Consider the following 27,572-nt stretch of genomic DNA (forward strand, 5'->3'; position numbering starts at 1 on the left):
TAATCAGAATATTGTGAAAAATTTGTTATAAATTAAGTTTTATGATATGATAAAAAGATCACATGTAATTTATGTATATATCAGTTCCCAGATGTATGATGATCAAGTCATGATAAATTCAAGATACCATGGATAGTTGTAACAATTATTTAATGTGAGTCTGATAGTTTTAGTAATATATAAGCAACATAAATGCCTTAATCATATTTTCTCCATTTCGTGATCTAATTTAAGGGACCGCAGTAGTAGCATGGAGGATCCAGATGGTACCTTAGCAACTGTGGCACAATGCATTGAGCTGTTGCGGAGAAACATCTCCTCTGCACAAGAGAAAGAGAACTCATTGAAGCAATTGTTGGATCTCATTGGTACTCGTGATAATGCTTTCAGTGCTGTTGGATCACACTCACAGGCAGTTCCAATATTGGTATCCCTTCTTAGATCAGGATCATTAGGAGTAAAGATACAAGCTGCCACTGTTTTAGGATCACTTTGCAAGGAGGACGAATTGAGAGTAAAAGTATTACTTGGCGGTTGCATCCCTCCATTGCTTGGCCTGCTCAAATCTAATTCTGTGGAAGGCCAAGTTGCAGCTGCTAAAACTATATATGCAGTTTCTCAGGGTGGAGTGAAGGATCATGTTGGATCAAAAATATTCTCAACAGAAGGAGTGATTCCTGTCCTGTGGGAGCAGCTGAAGATTGGGATTAATGCTGGGAACTTGGTAGATAGCCTGCTCACTGGTGCTCTAAGAAATCTGTCTTGCAGCACCGAGGGGTTCTGGTCTGCTGCCATAGAAGCAGGAGGAGTAGATATTCTTGTGAAATTGCTTACAACTGGGCAATCAACTACTCAAGCAAATGTGTGTTTTCTTCTGGCATACATGATGATGGAAAAGGCATATGTTTGTGTAGAAGTATTGAATGCTCACGCTACTAAGCAACTTCTCAAATTACTAGCTCCTGGCAATGAACCATCTGTAAGAGCTGAAGCAGCAGGAGCTCTAAAAGCTCTATCTTCTCAGTGTAAAGAATCAAGAAAAGAGATAGCTGGTTGTAATGGCATTTCTGCTCTAATAAATGCCACAATAGCACCTTCCAAGGAATTTATGCAGGGAGAGTGTGCACAAGCATTGCAGGAAAACTCAATGTGTGCTCTGGCAAATATATCAGGTGGCTTGTCTTCTGTAATATCAAGTCTTGGTGAAAGTCTTGATTCTTGCACATCATCTACACAAATTTCTGACACAATAGGAGCATTAGCTTCAGCCCTTATGATCTATGATAGCAAAGCAGAAATTGTTAGGCCGTCCGATCCTGTCATCACTGAGCAAGTATTGATTAAGCAGTTTAAACCTCGACTGCCTTTTCTTGTGCAGGAATGCACAATAGAAGCACTGGCCAGCTTGTATGGTAATACAATGTCATCAAAAAAGTTAATAAATTCACATGCAAAAAGATTGCTTGTTGGTTTAATAACCATGGCAACCAATGAGGTCCAGAATGAGTTGATAAGATCATTGATGATACTTTGCAATAATCAAGGCAGTTTATGGAATGCACTGCAAGGTCGTGAGGGTGTACATCTGCTAATTTCTCTTCTTGGACTATCATCAGAGCAGCAGCAGGAATGTGCAGTGGCATTACTTTGCCTTCTATCAAATGAAAATGATGAAAGTAAATGGGCTATCACAGCTGCTGGAGGTATACCTCCACTTGTGCAGATTCTTGAAATAGGATCTGTAAAAGCCAAGGAAGATTCAGCTACAATTCTTGCAAACCTGTGCAATCACAGTGAGGATATCCGTGCTTGTGTTGAAAGTGCAGATGCAGTTCCTGCTTTGCTCTGGCTGTTAAAAAACGGCAGTTATAATGGTAAAGATATTGCTGCAAAGACTTTGAAACATCTAATACATAAATCTGATACAGGGACCATTAGTCAACTAACTGCAATGCTTACCAGTGATTTACCTGAATCAAAGGTTCAGGTGTTGGATGCACTTTGTGGTCTTCTTTCTGTTGCACCTTTGAATGATATATTGCATGAAGGGAGTGCTGCTAGTGATTCAATTGAGACAATCATAAGGATCTTGAGCTCTACTAAAGAAGAAACTCAAGCTAAGTCAGCATCAGTTCTCGCTGCACTCTTTGATTGCAGGAAAGACTTGCGAGAAACTAACATTGCCGTCAAAACTCTTTGGTCAACTATGAAGATGCTTAGTGTGGAATCTGAACAAATCTTGGTTGAGTCAGCACGTTGCCTTGCTGCAATTTTTTGGTCAATAGAACAAAACAGAGAAGTGGCTGCTGTTTCTAGGGATGTGCTTGATCCTTTGGTTTCACTTGCTAACTCGTCTGTTCTGGAAGTTGCAGAGCAAGCAACAAGGGCTCTTTCTAATATTCTTCTTGATAGTGGCATTTCTGAGCAGGCTAGTGCTGGAGATATAATTGCACCTGTTACAAGAGTACTACGTGATGGTACCCTCGATGGGAAAACTCATGCTGCTGCTGCTATTGTGCATCTACTTGAATGTCGCTCAATCAGTGATGAATTGTCTGAGGTTGTATACCATGCTGGAACTGTGCTTGCTCTAATTTCTCTACTTGAATCTGCTACCATTGATTCTGCTGCTACATCAGAGGCACTTCATGCACTTGCTTTATTGTCAAGAAGCAGTGGACACAGCAAGCCAGCATGGACTGTTCTTGCTGAATTTCCCGACACCATAGGTCCTCTAGTCTTATGTCTAGCTGAGGGAACTTCTTATTTACAGGAGAAAGCTATAGAAATCTTATGTAGGCTGTGCAGAGATCAACCTGTTTTCCTTGGTAAGAAAATCGCTAGTACTTCTGGGTGCATTGAGTCCATTGCAAGGCGGGTTATTGGTTCAACCAACATGGAAGTCAAAGTAGGTGGTACTGCACTTCTTATTTGTGCTGCAAAAGAAAATCACCAGATAGCTGTTGAGGTCCTTAATGAAACAAATCTATGCACAAATCTTGTTCAGTCACTTGTTCAAATGCTTACTTTGGGTTGTATGAATTCATCATTAAGTCATGATGAAAATGAAATAACTTCTTTGTTTTGCATTAATAATAAGGAAAAAGAAATGCAAAGCAGAAATCATCAAGCAGATGCAAAAGTTGTGATTTTAGGTGGCACTGCACCCATATGGCTACTCTCTGTCCTCGCATGTCATGACAGCGAAAGAAAAGCAGCCATTATGGAGGCTGGAGCAATAGAAATTCTCACTGAGACAATTTCACGGTATTTACAACAAGCTACACAGGTACATTATACACAAAATGTTGTAATTATAACTTTTACATCTTAACAATTTTGAAGGTTTTGATGAAAATTTGCGAACAGTTCATATTTTATTGAAATGCCTTAATCATGTGGACATAATTGCACAGAATGATTGCAAAGAAGATCAAAGTACATGGGTTTGCGCTCTTCTGCTTGCAATTCTTTTTCAAGACAGAGATATAATACGAGCAAATGTAACTATGCGGTCTATCCCTGTACTAGCAAACTTGCTCAAATTGGAGGAGTCAGCAAATAGATACTTTGCTGCCCAAGCATTGGCCAGTCTTATTTGCAATGGTAGCAGAGGGACCCTGCTTGCAGTTGCCAATTCAGGTGCAGCCACTGGGCTGATATCATTACTTGGTTCTGCTGATGCTGATATATGTGATTTATTGGCACTGTCGGAAGAGTTCTCATTGGGGTGCTATCCAGACCAAGTTGCTCTAGAGAGGCTTTTCAGAGTTAATGATATAAGAAATGGTGCAACTTCCCGGAAAGCAATACCATTTCTGGTTGATCTGCTCAAACCAATCCCAGATAGGCCTGGTGCACCTTTTCTAGCACTTGGTCTTTTGACTCAGCTGGCAAGGGATAGTCCTGCAAACAAGCTGGCGATGGTAGAAGCTGGGGCAATAGAGGGATTGACAAAGTATCTTTCACTTGGCCCACAAGATGCAACTGAAGCAGCAGCAACTGATTTACTGGGAATTTTATTTAGCAACTCAGAAATAAGGAGACATGAGTCGGTGTTTGGTGCTGTTAATCAGCTTATGGCTGTATTGCGCCTTGGTGCAAGAGGTTCTAGATATAGTGCTGCTAAAGCCTTGGAAAGCCTCTTTGCATCAGATCATATCATAACTGGAGAAACTGCTCGGCAAGCTGTCCAACCACTTGTTGAGATACTTAACACTGGCTCAGGAAGGGAACAACATGCTGCTATTGCTGCATTGGTAAGGCTTTTGCATGAAAATCCATCTAGAGCGTTAGCTGTTGCAGATGTTGAAATGAATTCCATTGATGTTCTTTGTCGGATTCTTTCCTCAAATTGTTCAATGGATCTCAAAGGAGATGCTGCTGAGCTATGCTGTGTCCTTTTTGGCAACACAAGAATTCGATCTACCTTGGCTGCAGCTCGCTGTGTGGAACCACTGGTATCTCTCCTTCTTGCTGAGTTCAGTCCTGCTCAGCATGCAGTAGTCCGAGCCCTAGATAAGCTACTGGATGATGAACAACTAGCAGAGCTTGTTGCTGCTCATGGGGCCGTGATTCCTCTTGTTGGACTTCTCTTCGATAGTAACTACACACTTCATGAAGCTGTGACAAAAGCTCTTGTGAAATTAGGAAAAGACAGACCTTCTTGTAAGATAGACATGGTGAAAGCTAGAGTTATTGAGAGTGTACTTGATATCCTTTCTGAAGCACCTGATTTCCTATGTACCGTATTTGCAGAACTTCTTCATATACTAACAAACAATGCAACCATTGCAAAGGGCTCGTCTGCTGCAAAAGTGGTGGAGCCTCTTTTTTCATTGTTAACACGGTCAGACTTTAGCCCTGAGGGACAGCAAAGTGCTTTGCAGGTTCTTGTGAATATTTTGGAGCATCCTCAATGTCGAGCTAATTATAAGCTTACACCTCATCAATCCATTGAGCCACTCATTGCATTGCTACTAGGTTCAACTTCCCAGGTGGTACAACAGCTGGCAGCTGAACTTCTTTCTCATTTGCTATTGGAAGAACATCTGCAGAAGGATTCCATAACACAGCAAGCAGTTGGGCCTCTGATTCAAGTTCTTGGATCTGGCGTGCCCATTCTGCAGCAGAGAGCTATCAAGGTTCTTGTGAACATTTCCCTGACTTGGCCAAATGCAATTGCAAAAGAAGGTGGAGTCAATGAACTATCAAAAGTTATACTGCAGGCAGATCCTCCGTTGCCCCATGCCTTATGGGAATCTGCAGCATCTGTTTTGTCAAGTATTTTGCAATTTAGTTCTGAATTTTACCTGGAGGTGCCAGTTGCAGTTCTAGTGAGGATGCTTTGCTCAGGTACAGAAACAACTGTTGTTGGTGCATTGAATGCTTTATTGGTGTTGGAAAGTGATGACACAACTATTGCTGAAGCAATGGCAGAAAGTGGTGCTATAGATGCACTTTTGGATCTTCTCAGGTCCCATCAATGTGAGGAAACAGCAGCAAGACTGATGGAAGCTTTGGTGAACAATGTGAAGATAAGAGAAACAAAGGCTGTAAAGTCTGCAATTTCACCACTATCCCATTATCTTCTTGATCCACAAACTCAAACTCAGCAGGCAAGGCTGTTAGTAGCTCTTGCTCTTGGTGATCTTTTCCAGAATGAAGGTCTTGCTCATACAACAGATGCTGTTTCAGCTTGTCGTGCCCTAGTAAATCTGCTTGAAGATCAACCTACAGAAGAAATGAAAGTGGTAGCTATATGCGCTTTGCAAAATCTTGTGATGTACAGCCGTTCAAATAAAAGGGCTGTTGCTGAAGCAGGTGGGGTTCAAATTGTGCTTGACATCATTGGTTCAAGTAATCCAGACACATCTGTTCAGGCGGCAACTTTCATTAAGCTTCTCTTTTCTAATAATACAATCCAAGAGTATGCTTCTAGTGAAACCGTTGGAGCTTTAACTGGTAAGATTTTGTGATCCTCTTGGTGTATGAGTGTGGTGTTTTTCTTTTGTGCTTCAATTTCCTACATTGTTTGTATCTAATTCATGGGCAATATATTTTTCTTGATATAGATGGTAGACTAATAGTTCTCCTTGAAGTAGATTTGGCTATTGTCCAATCAAATTTCAGATTTTGTGCTGCTTTCAGATCTGGAATAATATATCATGTTATCTTCATCTTGTTATTTCATATTCTTATATTAGTAATTTTGCTACTAATTGTCAATGTTATTTTTAATGAATCATGACTGTTTCATTCTTAGCATAACATTGAAAAGATACAATGAAAATGTGTCTATTTATGTTAGGGTTTTTTCCTAAAATCTGAACAATAACAGTTTTCTAGGTTCAAATAACAAATGTTGAGAAAATATTACCAATGCCACTCTGTCATTATGTAGAATGGATGATCAAGAAAATTATGCTTTCCTTAACGCAGTTTTGGATGTAATAGTGAACTAATACCACCATGGATGGCTAATGATCCTGGACACTTCATGGATTAAGAACTATTTCTCATCTATCATTAGGTGAGGTTGTGCAAAGATAAAGGTCATAGTCTTTTTGGGAAGGGCAGGGGCCACATGACTACTTCAATGCTAGCTTGGGAGTCATTTATTTTGGGATTCAACCTGAGGCACTTTATGGTTAGAGAAGGATGTGAGATTCTCGCCAAATTAGTATTGTATTCATATTTTGAAACTGATTAGTGTATATCACAAACAGTCTTAATGAGATATTATAATTTTTCCATTAATGAAGAGAACAACTTAAATTACAAAATATACTCTTGCCAACATGATTAATAGATTTCACCCCATGTGCGGCGGCATGATCATTGATTTGCAGTATATTAGTTCCAAGAACAATGATGGTTGATATCCTTAATGTTCCAGAAGTAGTTGTGCTTGGAAATAATACATATAAGTAGGAATTTTCAAAAAAATTAAGTGAAGTATCTTATGTTCCTCTTGCATATTTCTAAACTATATCTATCATGAAGATCACAATTTTTCCTTCATCCATAAATATTGCACCTGATTCCACTGCCTATGGGATTGTTGTAATGAAATACAAAATAACAAATAAAGATGCCTCTTATGGGCTGTTATAACACATAAAAGTTTGCACACACAAAGACCACTTATGGGTCAAGTACAAGATCACAAACACAAGGCCACAAAGGGCAAGAACACAAGTAAAAAATAAGTATTATTGAAGGGAAATATTTTTGAGAAAACATTTAGGAATACAAGAGGGAAAGCCCTCTATATATACACAAAAGAGAGGCTCTTAGAGCCGTTGGGAGCTCCCCAACAACTAAAAATAGAGTCGTTGGGGGAGATCCCAATGACTCTATTGGCATTTGCCAAAAATGCCCTCAACCAAAAAATAAAATACAAAAAGTTAAAAAAATAATAAATACAAAAGTCTATTGTGCCCCTAATTAGCACAATCTATTACATGACTAAGAAATTACCAAAATATCCTTGAGGGGTATTTCCTATTACAATCATATAAAACAATACATATATATTAATATATATATATATATATATATATATATTACATATATTTTAACACCCCCCCCCCCTCAAACTTACGGTGTGATTACCGAAAGTTTGTTGAGAAAGAACAAAAAACTAGGTGCACGAAGAGTTTTCGTAAAGAAGTTTGCAAGCTGAAATTTTGATGTGACATATGACAACTCAATAATTTTTCTCAAGAATTCATCACAAACATAGTGGCAGTCCATCTCTATGTGTTTGGTGTGCTCATGGAAGGTGTGGTTGCTGACAATGTAGATTGCACTTTTGTTATCGCAACACATCTTCAAAGGTTTAGAGATGACAATACCAATATCTTAAGAAGATTTCTCAACCAAAAAAGCTCCATGGTTGTCGTGGTCATTGCTCTATACTCAACTTCGGTAGATGATAGGAAAACTTTTTGTTGCTTATTGTATCTCCACGAAATTAATGAGACTCCTAAAAAAACACAGAAACCAATGGTTGAGACTCTCTCATTCGGATTCCTTTCTCAATCAGCATCAGTATAAGCAAGAAAATCTAAGGACGAAGATGAGGATAAGAAAAGCCTTTTATTTATAGACTTCTTAATATATCTGACAATTCTTAAGGCAACACTCATGAATAGTAGTTAGAGCATGCTAGAACTGGTCGATAGAGTGAATGGCATGGGCTATATCAGGTCTGGTGATTGATAAGTAATAGATCTAATAACTTGTCTATAATACGTGGGTCTTCGAGAAGAGTCTTATCTTCAAGTCTTAACTTTGCATTGACCACCTTTAGAGTCTTCGCTTTCTTGTCATCAGCTATCCCAGACCTGGCACATATATCAACAACAAGCTTTATCTAAGACAAAATATATTCTCTAGGAGAGTGCAACCTCAATACCTAAAAAATATCTATGAAAACCCAAGTCAGATATATCAAAATTCTCTTTTAAAATAGATTTAACATTCCTTACTCCCTATTTATCATTCTCAGTTATGATCATGTCATCTACGTAAAGCAGAAGGATAACAACATTAGTACATGTACTTTTAACAAAGAGAGCAGTGTCAGTATAACAAGAGAAAAAACTCAAATGAGTTATTACATTACTAAACTTATCATACCAGGCCTTTGGAGCCTATTTAAGACCATACAAGGCCTTTCTCAGTCTTAGTATTTTATCATTTTCAATATTGAATCTCAACGTATGATCCATGTAAACTTCTTCATTTAAAAAAGCATTCTTGACATCAAGTTGATATATGGGTCACTTTTTGATATAAGATACAATTATGAGGATCTTAACATTGATCATCCTAGCTATAGGGGCAAATGTTTATTAATAATCAATCTCATATTCCTAACTCCGTCTGTGTATAACTGTTTAGTTATATATTGTCGGTCCCAAGCCCGGATAAAGGAGGAGGGTTGCGGTAGGCCAGTGACAGCCAACATAAAAACTTAGTCACACCCTATGAATATGAACCAATATGAGAATTTCATTGGGGCGTTCCCTACTGAGCGACGCGTTGTACTCTATAGGCCCGGAGGCAGTGATAAATGGGCAAGGGTTGCTAGGTCGTCGCCCAGAAGCGACGCGTCACACCGGCACTCGGGTGTGGTGTCAAATAGGCAAGGGTTCCCTCACTTTGTTGGACGAGTGGGGGTAAAGAAGTTAGTCCAAGACCATAAAATTAGGTTAGCCACTTGGAACATAGGGTCTTTAACTGGTAAGTTGGTAGAGTTAGTAGATGTTATGTGTAGGAGAAAGATTGATATTTTATGTCTACAAGAGACCAAATGGGTAGATGAGAAAGCAAAAGTGATAGAACCTTGGGGATATAAGATTTGGTATACAAGAATAAATAGGAATAGAAATAGAGTAGGGATTGTTATGAGTCGTGAGTTTATAGATAATGTAATTGAGGTCCGTAGGAAGGGTGATAGGATTTTACTTATTAAATTAGTATTAGGTACGGATATTATTAATATTATTAGTGTTTATGCACCTCAAGTAGGTTTAAATGATTCCATTAAGCGTCAATTGTGGGAAGATTTAGATGGAGTAGTACAAGGGATATCTTATGGAGAAAAGCTTTTCATCGGCGGTGACCTTAATGGACATGTAGGCATTAGTAGGGATGGATTTGAGAGTATCCATGGAGGCTATGGTATAGGAGAAAGAAACGAAAGTGGAGAAAGGATTTTAGATTTTGGTTTGTCCTATGATATGATCTTAGCAAACACTTGGTTTAGGAAGAGGGAGTCTCACCTAGTAACATTTAAAAGTGGGATTAATACGAGTTAGATAGATTTTTTCCTACTTAGAAAGAGAGATAGGGGTTGTTGCATCGATTGTAAGGTTATACCGGGAGAAAGTGTAGCTACACAACATAGAGTCTTAATTTTAGATCTTAGAATTAGACAATGCCGCAAAAGGGATAGACATAAGATAGATCCTAGAATTAAGTGGTGGGCACTGAAAGAGCTAAACAAGGAATGTTTGTAGAGCAGGTAGTTAAGGAAGTTGATTGGTGTCTCGAGGATGATTCAGAATCAATGTGGAATAAGATAGCGGGTGGCATGAGAAAGGTGGCTAAGGAGGTATTGGGTGAGTCTAAAGGCGGTGCACCGCTAGGTAAGGATACATCATGGTGGAACGAGGATGTCAAATTAGCTATTAAGGTTAAAAGAGAGTGTTATAAAAATCTAAGTAAGAGTCGTGATAATGAGAATTTGGAGAAGTATATGATAGCAAAGAAGGAAGCTAAAAAAGTAGTTCGAAACGCGAGGGATAAGGTATATAAGGAGGTTTATGACAAGTTGGATACCAAAGAGGGCGAGAAGGATATTTATAGGCTTGCAAAGATGAGAGATAGGAAATCGAGGGATCTGGGTATGGTTAAATGTATAAAAGATGAAATGCAAAGGGTTTTAGTCAAAGATGAGGAGATTAAGGAGAGATAGAAAGATTATTTTGATAAGCTATTTAATGGAAGTCATGCTCAGGATCTTGGAGACTTCTTTATTCCTTTTCATGAGATGAATCGTGACTTCATGTGCAAGATTCAAAAGAAAAAAATTGCAGAGGCTTTGAAGAAAATGAAATCAAGAAGGGCAGTTGGCCCAGATGGTATACCTATCGAGGCTTGGAAATGCTTGGAAGAGAAAGTTTAGAATGGTTGACAAATCTTTTTAACAAGATTTGGCGAACAAATAAGATGCCTAATGAGTGGAGGAAGAGTACTTTGGTGCCTTTATATAAGAATAAGGGTGATATACAAGATTGCACAAACTATCGTGGTATAAAACTCATGAGTCATACTATGAAACTTTGGGAGAGGGTGATTGAGTCTAGGTTGAGAAAGGTTGTCATGATATCGGAGAATCAATTTGGTTTTATGCCTGGAAGATCAACTATGGAAGCTATACATCTTTTTAGACAACTTATTGAGAGATATAGAGAGAGGAACAAAGATTTGCATATGGTTTTTATTGATTTGGAGAAGGCATATGATAGAGTACCTAGGGACGTTCTCTGGTGGACAATGATGAAGAAAGGTGTTTCTCTCAAGTACATTAGTATAATTAAAGATATGTATGAAGGAGTAGTAACCAATGTCCGCACTTGTGGAGGGGTGACAACCAATTTTCCTATAACGGTTGAGTTACATCAAGGATTTGCTTTAAGCCCTTTTCTATTTGCTATAGTGATGGATGAGCTTACAAGATGAATTCAAGAAAATGTGTCGTGGTGTATGTTGTTTGTTGATGATATTGTTTTGATTGATAAGTCTAGAGTTGGGGTTAATGCTAAGTTAGAATTATAGAGACAGACATTGGAAGCAAGAGGTTTTAAGTTGAGTAAGAGTAAGACAGAATATATGGAATGTCGGTTTAGTAAGCAACGAAGTAGTGATGGGAGTGTAGTGAAGCTTGGTGAGCAAGAAATACCGGTGGATGATTGTTTCAAATATTTGGGATCTATCATTCAAAAGTATGGAGAAATTGATGGAGATGTAAATCATAGCATAAAGGTTGGGTGGATGAAATGGAAAAGTGCAACTGGAGTGTTGTGCGATCGTAGAATGCCATTGTGGTTGAAGGGAAAGTTTTATAGAACGACTATTAGGCTCGCTTTACTATATGGTACGGAATGTTGGGCTGCCAAGAGACATCATATTCAAAAAATAAGTGTAGCTGAGATGCGTATGCTTAGATGGATGTGTGGAAATACAATAAAAGATAAGATTCAGAATGAGGAGATACGTAAGAAGGTAGGCGTTGTACCCATTGAAAGTAAGATGAGAGATAATCATTTACGGTGGTTTGGACATATTCGACGAAGGCCTAATGATGCTCCAGTTAAAAGGATGGAGAAATGGGAAAATATATTAGTTAAAAGAGGTCGGGGTAGCTCTAGGAAGACTTGGATGGAGATGATAGGAAAGGATATGAATGCTTTGAACCTCACCGAGGACATGGCATTGGATAGAAATGATTGGAGGAGAAGGATTCATGTGGAAGACCCAGAATGATTTTCTTTTTTGGTTCATATCGCCGACCCCAATTGTTTTGGGATGAAGGCGTAGTTGTTGTTGTAATCTCATATTCCTGAAAATACCCTTTGGCTACTAACCTAGCTTTATATCTTTCTAATGATCTGTTACTCTTGGTTTTCATCTTATATACCTATCTACAACCTATTGCTTTCTTTCCTAAGGAAAAAGAAATAATTTCCCATGTTTTGGCATTTTTAAGGGCATCTAGTTCTAAGTTCATAGCTTTAATCCAATGAGGAAAGGTTTTTGCTTCATTGTAATGTGTTGGCTCATGATACAAATGAATTGCTATTATGCAAGCTCTATATTTAGGTGATAGAGATTCATAGGACACAAACCTATTAGGTAGGATGGCGATATGACTAGATCTCCTAAGAGAGGTTTCTTCTACAAGAGTCATGTGAATATTTTTCTAGGGTATTAGGAGGGTGACTTTGATCTCACCGGGTGTAAACTTGAATCTCTTTAGAGGGTACTTCAGCAATATCACTATTATTTTCATTACTTAATGATGGTTCATCATTCTCGTCATTGGTTTGATCATTATCATTACTTAGTAACATTTCATTATCAACACTAGAAGAATCATTTTTTCTAGGCAATAAATCAAATAAAAAAGAATAATCTACTTCCTCTTTATTATTATTATTATTATTATTATCAAATCCATTTTCATTTTCTAAGGTCATATCTTTAGAAACATAAAGCTTGTTGTGCTTCAAATCAAAACATCTATAACCTTTTAATTTTCTCTATATCTAATGAAAGCATATTCAATGGCCTTTAGAGATAATTTGTCTCTTTTGTGTAAATGAACATAACAATAAAAAATCTGCAATCTTTTGAAGTCCGGGGATGTTTGAAATAACTTTTCATAAGGGGAGGTATTTTGTAACGAGGATGATGGCATCTTATTTATCAAATAAGTGGAGGTAAGAATAACCTCGGGCCAAAAGTTTTTTGGAATATCCTTAAAATTAAGCAAAGTCCTAGTAGTTTTCATAATATGTCTATGTTTTCTTTCACAAACCCATTTTGCTGGGGGGTCCGAGGACAAGATTTTTTATGACAAATTTCATTTTATTTTAAATAGCTTTGAAAATCATTGGATAAATTTTCTCCCCCGGAATCGGACCTAAGTATAGAAATATTGCTTTAAAATTGATTTAATCGGAGCAGTTGTTTTATCCTTCTCCAATCTAGGTAACTTTCCTTGGCTTATTGACTCTGGTGTTTCTTTTCATATGACCCTAAATATCAGTAGTTTGTCTTAGATGTCTTAACAATAACTCAAGTGTGTCAAAAAATTTCACAATCGAAGGTATATCTCTTGAAATTAAAGGAATAAGAAATTTTGAAAATCTTCAAAAATCCAAAAAAATCTTTATTCCAAAAGTTGGATATATTCCTAAATTAAATCTAAATCTTTTATTTGTTTCTTAAATATCTTATTACGGGTATAATATCTCATTCTCTTCTCATGGTTGTTGGGTAAAGGATCGCGAGTCAGAGGAGCTGATTGGGGAAGGCCATAGAGAAGGACTCTATTATATGGATTTTTTGGAATTGCCCAAGAATATTTTCTGTTATAATATTTAGAAACTAGAGTTAGATCTATAGCACAAAAGACTTTGCCCTCATATGTCTAAAATCCAATATTTTCCAAGTTTAGGAAAATTTTGTAATTTTAAAAGTTTTACTTATAAAGATTGTATTATTGGAAAAATAAAAAGATTATCATTTCATCATAAAACTTTTGTTTCTTATAGACCACTTGAGTTAATAGATTCAGATGTTTGGGGTCCTGCACTAGTCATATCGAAAAGTGGATATGCATATTATGTAATTTTTATCGATGACTTTTCTAGGCATACTTAGATTTATTTTTTTAAGCATAAATCTGAGGTTTTTTCACACTTTCAAACATTTCACAAAATGGCTAAAAATAAATTTTAAAATGATATTTCCATTTTTCGCACTGATTCAGGGGGAGAATTTATGTCCAAAGAATTTAAAGACTATCTTAATTTACATGGCAGCACACATCAAAGATCTTGTCTACACACACCACAACAAAATGGCCTTAAAAAAACTGCCTCTGGGCTGGCGTATTTTGTGAAGAAATTAATAAAGGAGTGAGGAGAGAGAACAAACTCTTCTTGGGGAATCGGCAGCCACTCTCTTTTTTCTTAATGACTGCACTAATACATCATTAAGCTTAATAGGGTTACAATATTTTACATGGATGAAACTGCCCTGTATTACTAATACATATTACATTAAAATACAAAACATGCATGTGTTGTATCGGATATGGATCCTCTACTGGATCCATATTTGTTCCATATTTTAATACCCTCCCTCAAGTTGCGCATGGGAGTGAACCATGTATAACTTGTTCTTCAGATACCAAAAACAGTTACTTATGAGACCTTTTGTGAACATATCAGCGACTTGGTCTTCTGAAGACACATAAATCGGTTCAATTTCTTTGTCTGATGAAATGTTGGTCAATCTCAATATGCTTAGTTCGATTGTGATGAACAGGATTGAACGCAATTTGTATAGCACTTCTATTATCACACGTAAGAGTCGAACTTGAGATATTCTCTCCCATCTCTGTAAGTAAATGCCTAATCTAGGTCACTTCTATTGTGGTGGCTGCCATAGATCTATACTCTCCCTCTGTGCTAGATCTCGCCACAGCCTTCTGTTTTCTGCTATTCCATGAAACAAGATTTCCTCCAATAAAAACATAGTATCCTGAAATAGACCTCCTCTCATCTGGGTCCCCTGCCCAGTCTGCATCTGTATAGGCCAATATGTCATGTTTTGGTGTTCCCCATGAAAATTGTACATATGTGAGTCCATCACCCACCATGCCTTTTAAGTAACGAAGAATGCGTTTGATGACATCCATATGACCAGTTTTTAGTTCATGCATGAACTGAGATACTTGATTTACAGAATATACAATGTCTGGTCTAGTAAAAGTGAGGTACTGTAGCATGCCCACTAAACTGCGATACTTGCCTGCATCAGGATATAACTCACCATCACAATGACTGGGTTTTTGATTGATAACACTGGGTGTGGGCAGACGTTTGCAATCTGTCATTCCTGCTTTGACCAGAAGGTCAAGAGTGTATTTGTGTTGAGTCAATAACATTTTTACATCCTGTTTGTCCACCTCTACACCAAGAAAATATCTCAGTTCTCCAAAATCTTTCATCTTGAACCGCTTACTTAGTAAAACTTCAATTCGTTGAATATGGTCTGGAGCATTACCAGCGATCACGATATCATCAATATATATAAGTAAGAAAACCATAGTGGTTCCATCCCTGTATATGAATAGAGAATGATCTAGTTGGGAGCGAAAGAAACCGTGGTTCTGAATCTCTAAGGAGAAGCTTTCAAACCATCGCCTGGAGACTTGCTTTAAACCATACAATGCTTTGGTTAATTTGCATACATATTCTTTTGGGTCTCCCTCTGCATAACCTTGAGGTTGCTCCATGTAGATTAACATCAAGCTGACTAAGGGTCCACCCATGTTCAATTGCGAGGCCAAGAATAATATGAATTGTTCCCATTTTCACCACTGGGCTAAATGTCTCATCATAATCTTGACCATATTCTTGAGTAAAACCTTTGGCAACAAGACGTGCCTTGTATCGTTCAATGCTACCATCCGGTTTATATTTAATCTTATATACCCATTTTGAGTCAACAACATTTTTATCACATTAGAGAGTTTGAATATTTTGGGAGAATTGAGTTTTAATGTAGGCATGAAAGTGACGGAAAATAAGGAAAACCTCTGATTTGTGCTTCATAAAAAATATTCAGGTAAAACGAGAGAAACTGTCAATAAAGGATACATAATATTTACTTCCAGAAGAGAAAGGATTGGGGGTTGGGCCCCAAACATCGGAACATATTATCTCAAAAAGCATGGAAGCTCTTTTATTTATTTGATGAAAAGAAAGTACATGACTTTTGCAGACCTGACAATTGGGACACACTTTGTCTTTCAATGAAAGTGAAACAGACTCTGAAAGGAAACCATTGGACACTAATTTTTCAATAAAGACTTGACTACAATGACTAAGACGGGATTGCCAAAGATCTGGCTTATTACATTTTGATATACTTAGAATGCTTTTAGAGACATGATCGGACTTGGGCTTTAGGACACTGGCGACTGGATCTTCATTGAAGATATACATGTTTTCACGTCGCTCTCCTTTAGTGAACATCTCCTTCGTTTGAAGATCCTTGACAAAGACAGAAATATGAGTAAATTCCACTGATGAATTGGTAGAGTCAACAAGCTTAGAAACAAAAACAATATTTTTCTTAATGTTTGGTGCATGAACAACATTAGATAAAGAAATGGATGAAGACTCGGACAAAGGGATGGGGATATTGCCTACATTTGAAATAGGGTGGTGAATCCCATCTACAGTTACAATATTAGATTTACCAAGATAAGGAGTCAAAGTAGAGAACTTACCTGCATTGCCAGTGACATGAGTTGTTGCCCCAAAGTCTACATACCATATTTCATCATCATTCTCTTTCAGATTCAAGTTGGCCATAGCAGATAAGAGAAGATCCTTAGCATCATCACTGACACGAAATGTACCTGCAGTTTCTGATGTAGCAACATTTCTATTGTTTTGTGTTCTATTACGATTTTGTGGATTGAACCAGTAGTTGGCTTTGATGTGACCTCGTTTGTTACACTGGTAGCATGTGGGAACATTTTTTGAAAAGTTGGCAGTGAAATTTGGTGTAGGTAGCAACCCATGTCCACCCTGGATTTGGGCTCCCCTGCCTCTGTCGTGCCCTCCTCGTGCACGATCAGCAAACATCCCTGTGATAAGAACCTCATGCGTAGATGATTGCCCTGTTGAAGCATTAGACATGCTTTTCAAAGACATCTCGTACTGGAAGAGTTTAGCACGTAATTCCTCAAAACTGGGCAACATGGGCAAGCATAATAAAGAAGTGACAAGAATATGATACTCTGATCCCAGGGCATTTAGTGTCTGCTGCACATTTTCTTTATCTGATGCTGGATATCCAACAATGGCTAATTGATCTATGATGATTTTGACTTGGTTTAAAAATTCAATAATGGTCATTGCCCCCCTTTTTAAAAACTGAAATTCACGCTTGAGAAACAACACCTTAGCCTCTGATATCTGAGAGTAGGTCTGAGTTAGAGTCTCCCACAATACTTTAGATGTGCAATCTTCAGGAATAGAAACCAATACATCTTGCGATAATGTGGAAGTGATGTATGCGATGAGGGCCTGATCGCGCTTCATCCAAGCAACAAATGCAGGGTTGCGAATGATGTTTGGCAATCCTCCGTCTTCTTTTGCTTCGGTTGTGATAAATTCCAGAGGCATTGGAGTGGAGCCATCCAAGTGACCTGAAAGATTTTGACTTTGAATAAAAGGGGTAATCTGCCTTTTTTAAGTCAAATAGTTGTTTGTATTTAGCTTTTCCGAAACGAGTTGCCCCAGGAAATTGCAAGAAAGACCAGAATTTGCTGAAGTATCCATTTGTAGACTTATGACAGAAAAATGGCTTTATGACATAAAGAGAATAGTGGTTGAAACTGGACTGCTATCATAAAATGACACAACTTTATGATTTATGATAAAAATCGACACAGAGAAATGATTTATAACAGAAATCGGCACAAAGATTTTTTTTTTTTTTAAAAAGAACAAACAATGTCACGACAAGATTAAAAAAAAAAGAAAAAAGAACTCGACAGAAATGAAAGGAAGACGTGAACAGTTGATCTTAGATATTATTTCAGATCTGTGTAGGACGCACAACAGATTTGAATATATTCAGATCTGTAAATGAATGAGGAAGGAGAAAGCGTGACCAGGAGAGATCGCGTGAAACAGGAAGGAGGAGGTGACACACAACACAACAGATTTGAATATATTAAGATTTGTGAGACAAATAGCGAAGCTCGTGCAAGCAAAATGAATGAGGAAGGAGAAGGCGTGACAAGCAGTTGCCAGACCAGATTCACGTGACTTGGAGAAGTCACGTGAAATAAGAACTCGTCTTTTGGTGAAACAGGAAGAAAAAAAATGATAGATCGGCTTTTCGCGTGAAACAAGAAGAGAAGAGGAGAAGAACTCGGCTTTTCAAGGAGAAAAACAAAAAGACAGAATTAATGAAAGTGACTTGATGAAGAGGAGAAGGACTCGGCTTGTCACGTCCCTGATGAAGATCCTTTTTACGCCCAGAGATGTTGCTGCTCTGATACCATGAAAAAACTGCCTTTGGGCTGATGTATTTTGTGAAGAAATCGATAAAGGAGTGAGGAGAGAGAACAGACTCTTCTTGGAGAATCGACAACCACTCTCTTTTTTCTTAATGACTGCACTAATACATCATTAAGCTTAATAGGGTTACAATATTTTACATAGACGAAACTGCCCTGTATTAGTAATACATATTACATTAAAATATAAAACATGCATGTGTTGTATCGGATATGGATCCTCTACTGGAGCCATATCCGTTCCATATTCTAATAATAGAAACTACTAGGACTTTATTAATAGCAAATCAAGTTCCCAAAGGGTCTTGGGCAGAAGCTGCCCTAACGACTACCTATCTCATTAATCGAATGTCATCTTCTTCTTTGAAAAACATAGTCCCAATTGAGAAACTTGTAAACCTATCTCCTGATTACTCTAGATTAAGGGTCTTTGGATGCAAATGTTTTGTTTTCACCTACAAGAATGATAAACTCTCCCTCCGTGACATTATTTGTGCCTTCTTAGGTTATGCAGATAACCAAAAAGGCAATAGGTGTTTTGATTTTCAAAATGAAAAATTGTATATATCAAGAAATGTATCCTTCTTGGAAAAAGAAAGTTTCTTTAAATTTGAAAAAACCCAAGGAAGTAACCTAATATTCTTTTTTGATAGATTTGACTTCAAAATCTAATAAATGTGATCATGAATATGATTCAGACAATGATCAAGGTACTATTGATTCTGAACATAATATTGATAATGAAGAGCAAACTCATAGGGACATTAGTCTACAATATTCAAGACATAGAGAAGCTAACCTTCCATGTGCATTAGAAAAATACTCCGATGTACAAACTAGAAGTTCATCTAGAATTTTTAGACCTCCTGAAATTTTTGTGTCATATAAATCTTTTCCACCCACATATAAGGCATTTATTGTCTTAATACAATCATATGTAGAACCGTCATCCTATTCACAAGCTAAAAACCATACAGAATTGGTAGAAGCCACGAAGATAGAATTGGAAGCATTAGAAAAGGCTAACACTTGGAATCTTCAAGATATTCCTCTAGGTAAGAAACCTATAGGTTGTCGATGGATTTACAAAGTTAAAACCAAGAGTGGTGGAACTCTTGAAAGCTATAAAGCAAGGTTAGTGGCCAAGGGGTATGCCCAAGAGTATGGTATCAATTACGAAGAAACTTTTGCTCCAGTTTCCCAAATAACCACTGTTAGGACATTAATAGCTTTAGCCTCCATTAGAAAATTGCTCATATTTCAAATGGATGTCAAAAATGCTTTTCTCAATGGAAATCTAGTTAAAGAAGTTTATATGGAAGCCCCACCTGGTATTAGTATCCCTAAGGGTAAAGCTCTTTATTTAGAAAAAGCTCTTTATGGTCTTAAACAGGCACCAAAAGTCTGGTATGACAGGTTTAGTCATATTATACTTGATATTGGTTTTCGATCTTGTTTTACTGACACTGTTTTGTTTATTAAGAATTTTGATGCAGGGATTATTGTTCTTCTTCTCTATATGGATAACATGATCATCATGGAAAGCGACAAACAGGAAGTTAAAAACATTAAAAAGCTTCTTAAAACTCATTTTGAAATGACTGATTTAGGTTTATTGAGATATTTTTTAGGAATTGAAGTTGTTTATTCTCCTCGTGAGTATGTATTATCTCAATCTAAATTTGATTTTGATATTGTTTTCAGGTCTAAAATTACAGATGATAAGGGACACTCTAGAAGTTGTCAACATCAAAATGAGAATCGATGATGGAGAGCCTCTTGATGATCTCACTCCTTACAAATAGCTTATTGGAGCACTTTCCTACCTCTCCATTACTAGGCCTGATATAACACACATTGTACATATAGCTAGCTAGTTTCAACACGCTCCCACTTTTGTTCATATAGGAGCAGTGTTGCGTATTATTAGATACCTAAATCCTTCATTTCATGAAGCTTCTTCTTGTCTGTTTCATCTTCATTAGATTTAATTGCTTATACTGATGCAGACTGGGGAGGTGATCCCAATAACAGACACTCAACCACTGGTTTTTGTGTTTTCTTAGAAAAATCCTTGATTTAGTGACGATGCAAAAAGCAACAGAAGGTCTCCCTCTCATCCACCGAAGCTGAATACCGAGTCATGGTCATCATAACAATGGAAGTAGTTTGGCTCAGACGTCTGCTAGCTGACATGGAAGTTGAAGTGACACAAGCTTCACACATGTGCTATGACAACAAAAGTGCGATCTATATTGCCAGCAACCGAACATTTCATGAACACACCAAACACATTAAAATGAACTATAACTATGTCAAAGAGGAATATCTACATGGAATCATTGATCTCCCATATGTTACATCGGTATATCAATTAACGGACTTCTTCACCAAACCTCTCGCTGCTCTTAGATATCATTTCCTCTTAAACAAATTTTCTCTCATTGTGTCGTAAGTTTGAAGAAGAGTGTTAAAAATACAAAATGTGTAATATATATAATATAATAATAATATAATATATATTTATATTTTTTACTTTCTTTATTTTCTTTATTCTTTTTCCTTTTTTTATCTAGTTCAATGTGAACTAGTTAGTCAAGATTTACTTAGATCTTGACTAACATTATAGTCGTTGGACCTAGTCCAACAACTATAAATAGAGTCGTTGGACTAGGTCCAACGACTCTTAGGAAGAGCTCTTCCCACTCATCTTCTTTCTTGTATAAATAGGGCTGATCCCCTCCTTTGTAATTCAATTCTTCTTAAGCATTTCTCATGAGAAATAAATATTTATTATTTTTATTGTGTTCTTTCATTTATACCCTTTTGTGGGCAATACTTGTAGTGTCTCCAATAGACACCCATTGTGAGTTTTTGTGCATTTGTGGAAGACCACCATTTCGACAAGCTCTTTGATATGTGATACCATGCAAATTTAGATATTCTTTAAATTCCTTTGATAAAAATTATCCCTTTAATCTGTGCCAAAAATAAAAATATCATTTTCAAACTTATTTTTGACCAAGTTGTGAAATATTTGAAAATATGAGAAGACTTCAAATTTATGTTTGAGAAAAGATATTCCCAAGCTTTATTGGCATGCTCAATTTTTTTAAGACTAGAGCACTTTTTAATATCTATGCTATTGATTAACCAAGACATGACCTTTGCATGCCCCATTCTCCACTCTTTTCATTTTTTCTCACAAGTGACTAGTGCCTTAGTCTTCTCACCATCCGTAAGAGGCACCTCTTTTTCGTTCTTTACCTTTATGATGACTAGTTTAGTCTTCGGATTGGAACCATAAATTAATCCTCATAATCCTTTTTCTTATATGTATTGCTTCATTATTGAAAACTACATTACAAAATTAGTATTATTGAGTTTCATGGTACGATGGTGACTTTCTTATTATCATCCATTCTTACAAAGTAGAGGGAAAGGAAAAAAAAATAATAAATGAGAAAGGAGAGCTATGTCACATGGGTGCGAGTGCAGGGGTGCGGCACTTTCAAAAACCTTGGGTGCGGGAGGGGAAAAAATGTAAATATATATATATAGAGAGAGAGAGAAGGGGGGTCCGGGGGGGTCAAGGGGGGCCGCTCCTGGTGGGGGGTTATAAGGGGGCAGCGCCCCCCTCCCCCCCCCCCCCCCCCCCCCCCAAGTTTTTTTTTTAAATTCCGCAGCCCATTTCATAGGGCAAATTTTAAAAAAAAAGTCCAAAAAATGGACCAAAATGACCCTGGGTGCAGTCAACGCACCCGCGTCGACGCGGGTGCGGCACCCTGTTAGCCGAATCTCTGTGACATAGAAGGAGAGAGTAGTAGCACGAGCACACCACCATGAACCACGCTTGCACAATCACATGAGCACTTGAATCACCAAAAAAATCTTTCTTTCTCCAATGAGCATGAAAAATGAGGCAATACGCAATCCTCAAGAGACAAGAAGAGTAAACCTTACTCTGATACCATGAAAAGAAATGAAAGCCTCCAACAAGATCCACCACAATGCCAATTTGTACACACCAAAAGCCACAAATGGGGTCACTCATAAAACCCACACAAGGGACAAGAACAAGAGGCTAAAATAAACAATATTTTATTAATAACCTACGTGCAAGAAGCATACATAATATTGGGGCTTTGCCCCATATTTATACACAAAGGAGGAGGACTCCATAGAGAGCCGTTGGAGTCCCAATGGCTCAAAATAGTCATTGGGACCCCAAGGGCTCTTATGTTTGACTAGTCAACATGTGTTGACTAGTTCAATTACAAATAAAAATGTAAAAATCCAACCCTAGTTCCTATTTCTAGTTAACAAAAGAAAAGGAAACATAAGAAAATTAAAGAAAGAGAATATATATATATATATATATATATATATATATATTTAACACACACTAGTCAAAATCCACTTTGAACTCAAGTTGCCTTATAGTGCCATCTTATTTGACCAAAATGGTTAGGCTGTTAGATTTTATCTCTCCTCATAAGTGAATGTGCCACCTCTTAGATGCTTATTTGTGTTTTAGTTCCTCGTGTCGTCCAATGTGTCATGCATGCATCACTGCAATTATTGATTGTCTGATTGATCTCTATTCTCTTGGATTGTCAAATTCTGTTATCAGTGACGAAACTTGCTGAGTTGTCAAGGTTTAGATCTGCATTCAAGATAAGTAGGTCATTTATGTGCATCCATGTAGTTGAATACCATATCACAGCATTAGAACCAGATATGATAGTTACAGTGTAAAACTTAAAATTGGGAGACCCCCTTTTGGCACATTAATATAGCAGTATATTCTACCACATGGCATGCATCTTTAATAAATTTTCATCTGCAGGTCACATATATTCTGCAACAGGCACGATTTAAGTCACTTCTTAATCACTTTGATGTGCATACATGCATACATATATATATATATATAATGTTTTGTTTTGTTGTTTTGGGTTTATTCTGTGCTCTAAAATTTCCATTTTTTTTCTTATTTATAGTTGCTGTAGAAAAGGATTTGTTGGCAACTGGAAGCATAAGTGAGGAATACTTGAAAGCCCTTAATTCACTATTAAGCAACTTTCCACGACTGAGAGCTACAGAGCCTGCTACCTTGGGTATCCCTCATCTGGTGACAGCCCTCAAAACAGGCACCGAAGCAACACAAGAAGCAGCGTTGGATTCGCTTTTCCTACTTAGACAAGCCTGGTCTGCCTGCCCAGCAGAAGTCTCTAAAGCTCAAGCAGTTGCTGCAGCAGAAGCAGTCCCTTTGCTTCAATACCTAATTCAGTCTGGACCCCCTCGTTTTCAAGAGAAGGCTGAGCTCCTCCTGCAGTGTTTGCCTGGCACACTTATGGTAATCATCAAACGTGGGAACAACCTGAAGCAGTCAGTTGGGAACCCAAGTCTCTACTGCAAGCTTACACTTGGGAATACTCCTCCTAGGCAAACAAAGGTGAGAACTGAGGTAATCAAAACTTGGAGAAATGCCCACCATTTTAATGGAAGAAATATTTCTTTTGGTTAACAAAATTATCAACAACAACAACAACAACTACTACGCCTTCATCCCAAAACAATTGGGGTCGGCGATATGAACCAACAAAGAAAATCATTCTGGGTCTTCCACATGAATCCTTCTCCTCCATTCATTTCTATCCAATGCCATGTCCTCGGTGAGGTTCAAAGCATTCATATCCTTTCCTATCACCTCCATCCATGTCTTCCTAGGCCTACCCCGACCTCTTTTAACTAATATATTTTCCCATTTCTCCATCCTTCTAACTGGAGCATCATTAGGCCTTCGTCGAATATGTCCAAACCACCGTAAACGATTCTCTCTCATCTTATTTTCAATGGGTGCAATGCCTACCTTCTTACGTATCTCCTCGTTCCGAATCTTATCTTTTATTGTATTTCCACACATCCATCTCAGCATACGCATCTCAGCTACACTCATTTTTTGAATATGATGTCTCTTGGCAGCCCAACATTCCGTACCATATAGTAAAGCGGGCCTAATAGTCGTCCTATAAAACTTTCCCTTCAACCGCAATGGTAACAAAATTATCATTTTAGAAATTACAAGACTTTTAGAAATAAACTAAACTACCTACCCAAAAAAACGTGTGTATGTTGAGCATAAAAAATACATTTTTCATTATATATTAAATGTGAAAACAAGAAAACATGAACCACAGATTTTGTCTATTCTCATTAATTGATTGTGTAGTTCAAAAATTAACCAATACGAAGCAAGCATGACAAACACACCCTTTTGCTCTTCCTTATATTCTAGAGGAGCTACCTGTAGCATTGAGAGTGTGAAGAGTTGAGTCATCTAGTTGGATGATAGTTGGTCAAAGAGTTGTTAAGCTGGTCTTGTGTAAATAGGTAGGGTAAGAAGATTGAGCTAGGAACTTCTTCATATTTAGTGATGATGAGCCTCATTATGCATTCTGCTTATAAAACATTGAACTCTCAGCAATTTGGATTGTACTCAGTTAACTATATGTATAGATGAACCTGATAGTACCCTTGGGCTACTTGAGGCCAACAGTATGTACAATGGTCCCATGACCCTGTAGTCCTCTGTGGTATTAGACTTCACAACCACTATTGTCCATCAAGAGATCAAAGAATCTCGAAGGAAACTGGAAATGATGGTGGTAAATATTCATGGCTAGTAGTCCACCAACTTCGAAAATCTATATGGGTTAGGCTTCGAAGAAGGAAGATGAGAAAAACAGGCACAATTTATGACTTTCTTGATATGGTATGAACATCTGCCGCTATGTGCACTGACTAGGCACCTTTCATGGAGGAGGTGTAGATATATAAACTTGACAATAGTTGTGACTTACGAGTCATTTAAGTCAGAGTCTATATGGTGATTCATGTACTCGGTAGTAGACTTTGCCAAACATTATTAGTCATTGCTTCTCAAAGAGAGCAAAGAGAAAATAAAGGAAAATTCTAAAACCGGTAGTGATTGCCTATCAGTGGTCATTCTACTAAATTCAAGATCCCTAGAAGTTGTAATCTCCAAAAAAGATCGGAAGAACATGCAAAGTCTATAGCTTCTACTGTATAATGTGGTAAGAAAAAAACAAAAAACAACCATTGCCATATGCACCAATTTAGGGGCACTCTGACCTGGAACGTGCAAAACATCTTTCTATCCTGCAGAGCCCCTTCATCTCATTTAGAAACATGTTATCAGCACTTTTTCATCAACACTACAGAAAGGATTTTTTATCCTTTGAGGTAAGGTTATGTGTTGTAACTTGTAAAGATAAACCGAGGGTTGGACCTTCCAACACAAAAACAATCAACAATGTTCTTTTCCAAAGGTCTCTGACAAAGCAACAGGAGTGCTGTTCGACTTTTGTTAAGAAGGGCATGCTGGACTGGAAGTATGGTTTTTATGTGAGCACTAGTATGTTCTGGACTGAATAACGCTAAATTACTATATATGCAAAGGATCCAATTGCCTTAGATTAAAGGAGTAACCCTTTTTACCATATGTGATTCCTCGTATATAAGTTCAATTTGAGATCAAGAACTTTCAGGCTGTAAAATTCCTGGTACTTGAAGTCTTGAAGGGATCTTTCCTAGTACATAATCGAATTTCATCTTCACAAATGACAAAATTATTTAAAAAGTTATATCTCATTATTTCTGTGTGTATACCTTTCTTTTAGCTATTTCATGACCATCACTTGTTCATTTTGAGATTGCATGGACATGGTCTTGTCTAACACACAATTCCAGCACAAACCAGGGTATTTTTTATTCATAAATGTTATCACCTTGTGATTGAACTCGCTATTAGCAAACTGTTGGCGTTTTCTTTAATTCTGAAAAGTCCATTTTCTAGTGCCAACTGACGATCCAATTTCTCAATAGACTAACTGTTTATTTTCTTGATTATACTTATTTCTTACAGCTTCCACTCTCTGCAGATTGTGTCCACTGGTGCTACTCCTGAATGGGATGAAAGCTTTGCTTGGGCATTTGACAGTCCTCCAAAGGGACAGAAACTCCACATCTCATGCAAAAATAAGAGCAAATTTGGAAAGGTAAAATTCTGATCACAAACTCTCAAGATTCTGTGAATTGAACCGTGTATATCATATATTGACATATGGTCTCTTGTGGCAGAGCTCATTTGGAAAGGTCACCGTTCAGATTGACCGGGTCGTTATGCTGGGAGCAGTGGCTGGAGAGTACACTCTACTACCCGAAAGCAAGAGCGGGCCAAACCGGAACCTAGAGATTGAGTTCCAGTGGTCTAACAAATGACATGTTTGCTGAGCTGTGTGATCCTGTGATATACTGTAATTTAGGAGAGATAAAAATGAGGAAAGGCAGAAGGGGAAAAGAGGAGGAAGAAGGATGGTTTTGCAGTTTTGGATTTCTCCTGAACTTCATCCGTTTAGTGTTTGGCCTCATCACAATTGTAAAGCATGATTGGTTACATAAATGTGGGGTGATTCCTTGATGTACATGCGTTTCCTCTCCTGTGAGTCCTAACAGACAGTACCAAATTATTATCCGCTTATTCTTTTATTCTATTCTTTGTTCCTGTTTGTGCTCTACATCACAAGCCTAGCTTGTTTCTTATTGTACTAATAATATGTTAATGATTTTTTACCATCTATTTTGCTTCTTTTCCTCTCTTTCTTCTACCTCCTTTTTAGGTTTCTCATGTTGGTAATTATTGATGCCATATTACAATGCACTAGAACCTCGGATGCTATGTAGGGAGGTTTGGAAGCTTTTCAGGTGGCTAAAATCCTTTGGATTAGAGTCACATTACTTGGTTTTCTTTCTTTTCTAAATCTTTTTTACCGTTATATGGTTATAATATGGGAATGGATAATTTTTAAGACTATTTGTTGAAAATAATTAAGCGCTCATTGGCATAAAATTGGAGAAGATAAAGACGACTACCATTGTTGCTTAATGCGTTTGTCCCTCCATAGCTCATTAAACGTAGCCATACAGTCTTGACAGTAACATGATAACGAGATAACCCACTTTTGATTTAGACACTATTATAGGCCGAGAGGTGGACCTTCGATTGTGGCCTTCCTTCAGTGTTCGCACTTCGCAGTGTAAAACTCCGCAAGTACACTCCCCCAAGGGTCGTATACCT

The 27,572-nt window shown here is 37.5% G+C and overlaps 1 protein-coding gene across 1 annotated transcript; it reads left to right on the forward strand.

Moving 5' to 3' along the window:
• The first annotated feature begins 234 nt into the window (after positions 1-234).
• Positions 235-27,065, forward strand: LOC149841107 (protein CELLULOSE SYNTHASE INTERACTIVE 1-like). Its single transcript, XM_090004668.1, has 5 exons — positions 235-3,289; positions 3,417-5,964; positions 23,413-23,867; positions 26,377-26,493; positions 26,576-27,065. Exons 1-5 carry the CDS (start codon positions 251-253, stop codon positions 26,714-26,716), a joined length of 6,300 nt encoding a protein of 2,099 aa, XP_089860794.1. The 5' UTR covers positions 235-250; the 3' UTR covers positions 26,717-27,065.
• Positions 27,066-27,572: the final 507 nt, after the last annotated feature.

Source organism: Nuphar pumila, chromosome 4 (assembly GCF_984573655.1).
Source record: "Nuphar pumila chromosome 4, dmNupPumi1.hap1.1, whole genome shotgun sequence".
Lineage (NCBI taxonomy): Eukaryota > Viridiplantae > Streptophyta > Magnoliopsida > Nymphaeales > Nymphaeaceae > Nuphar > Nuphar pumila.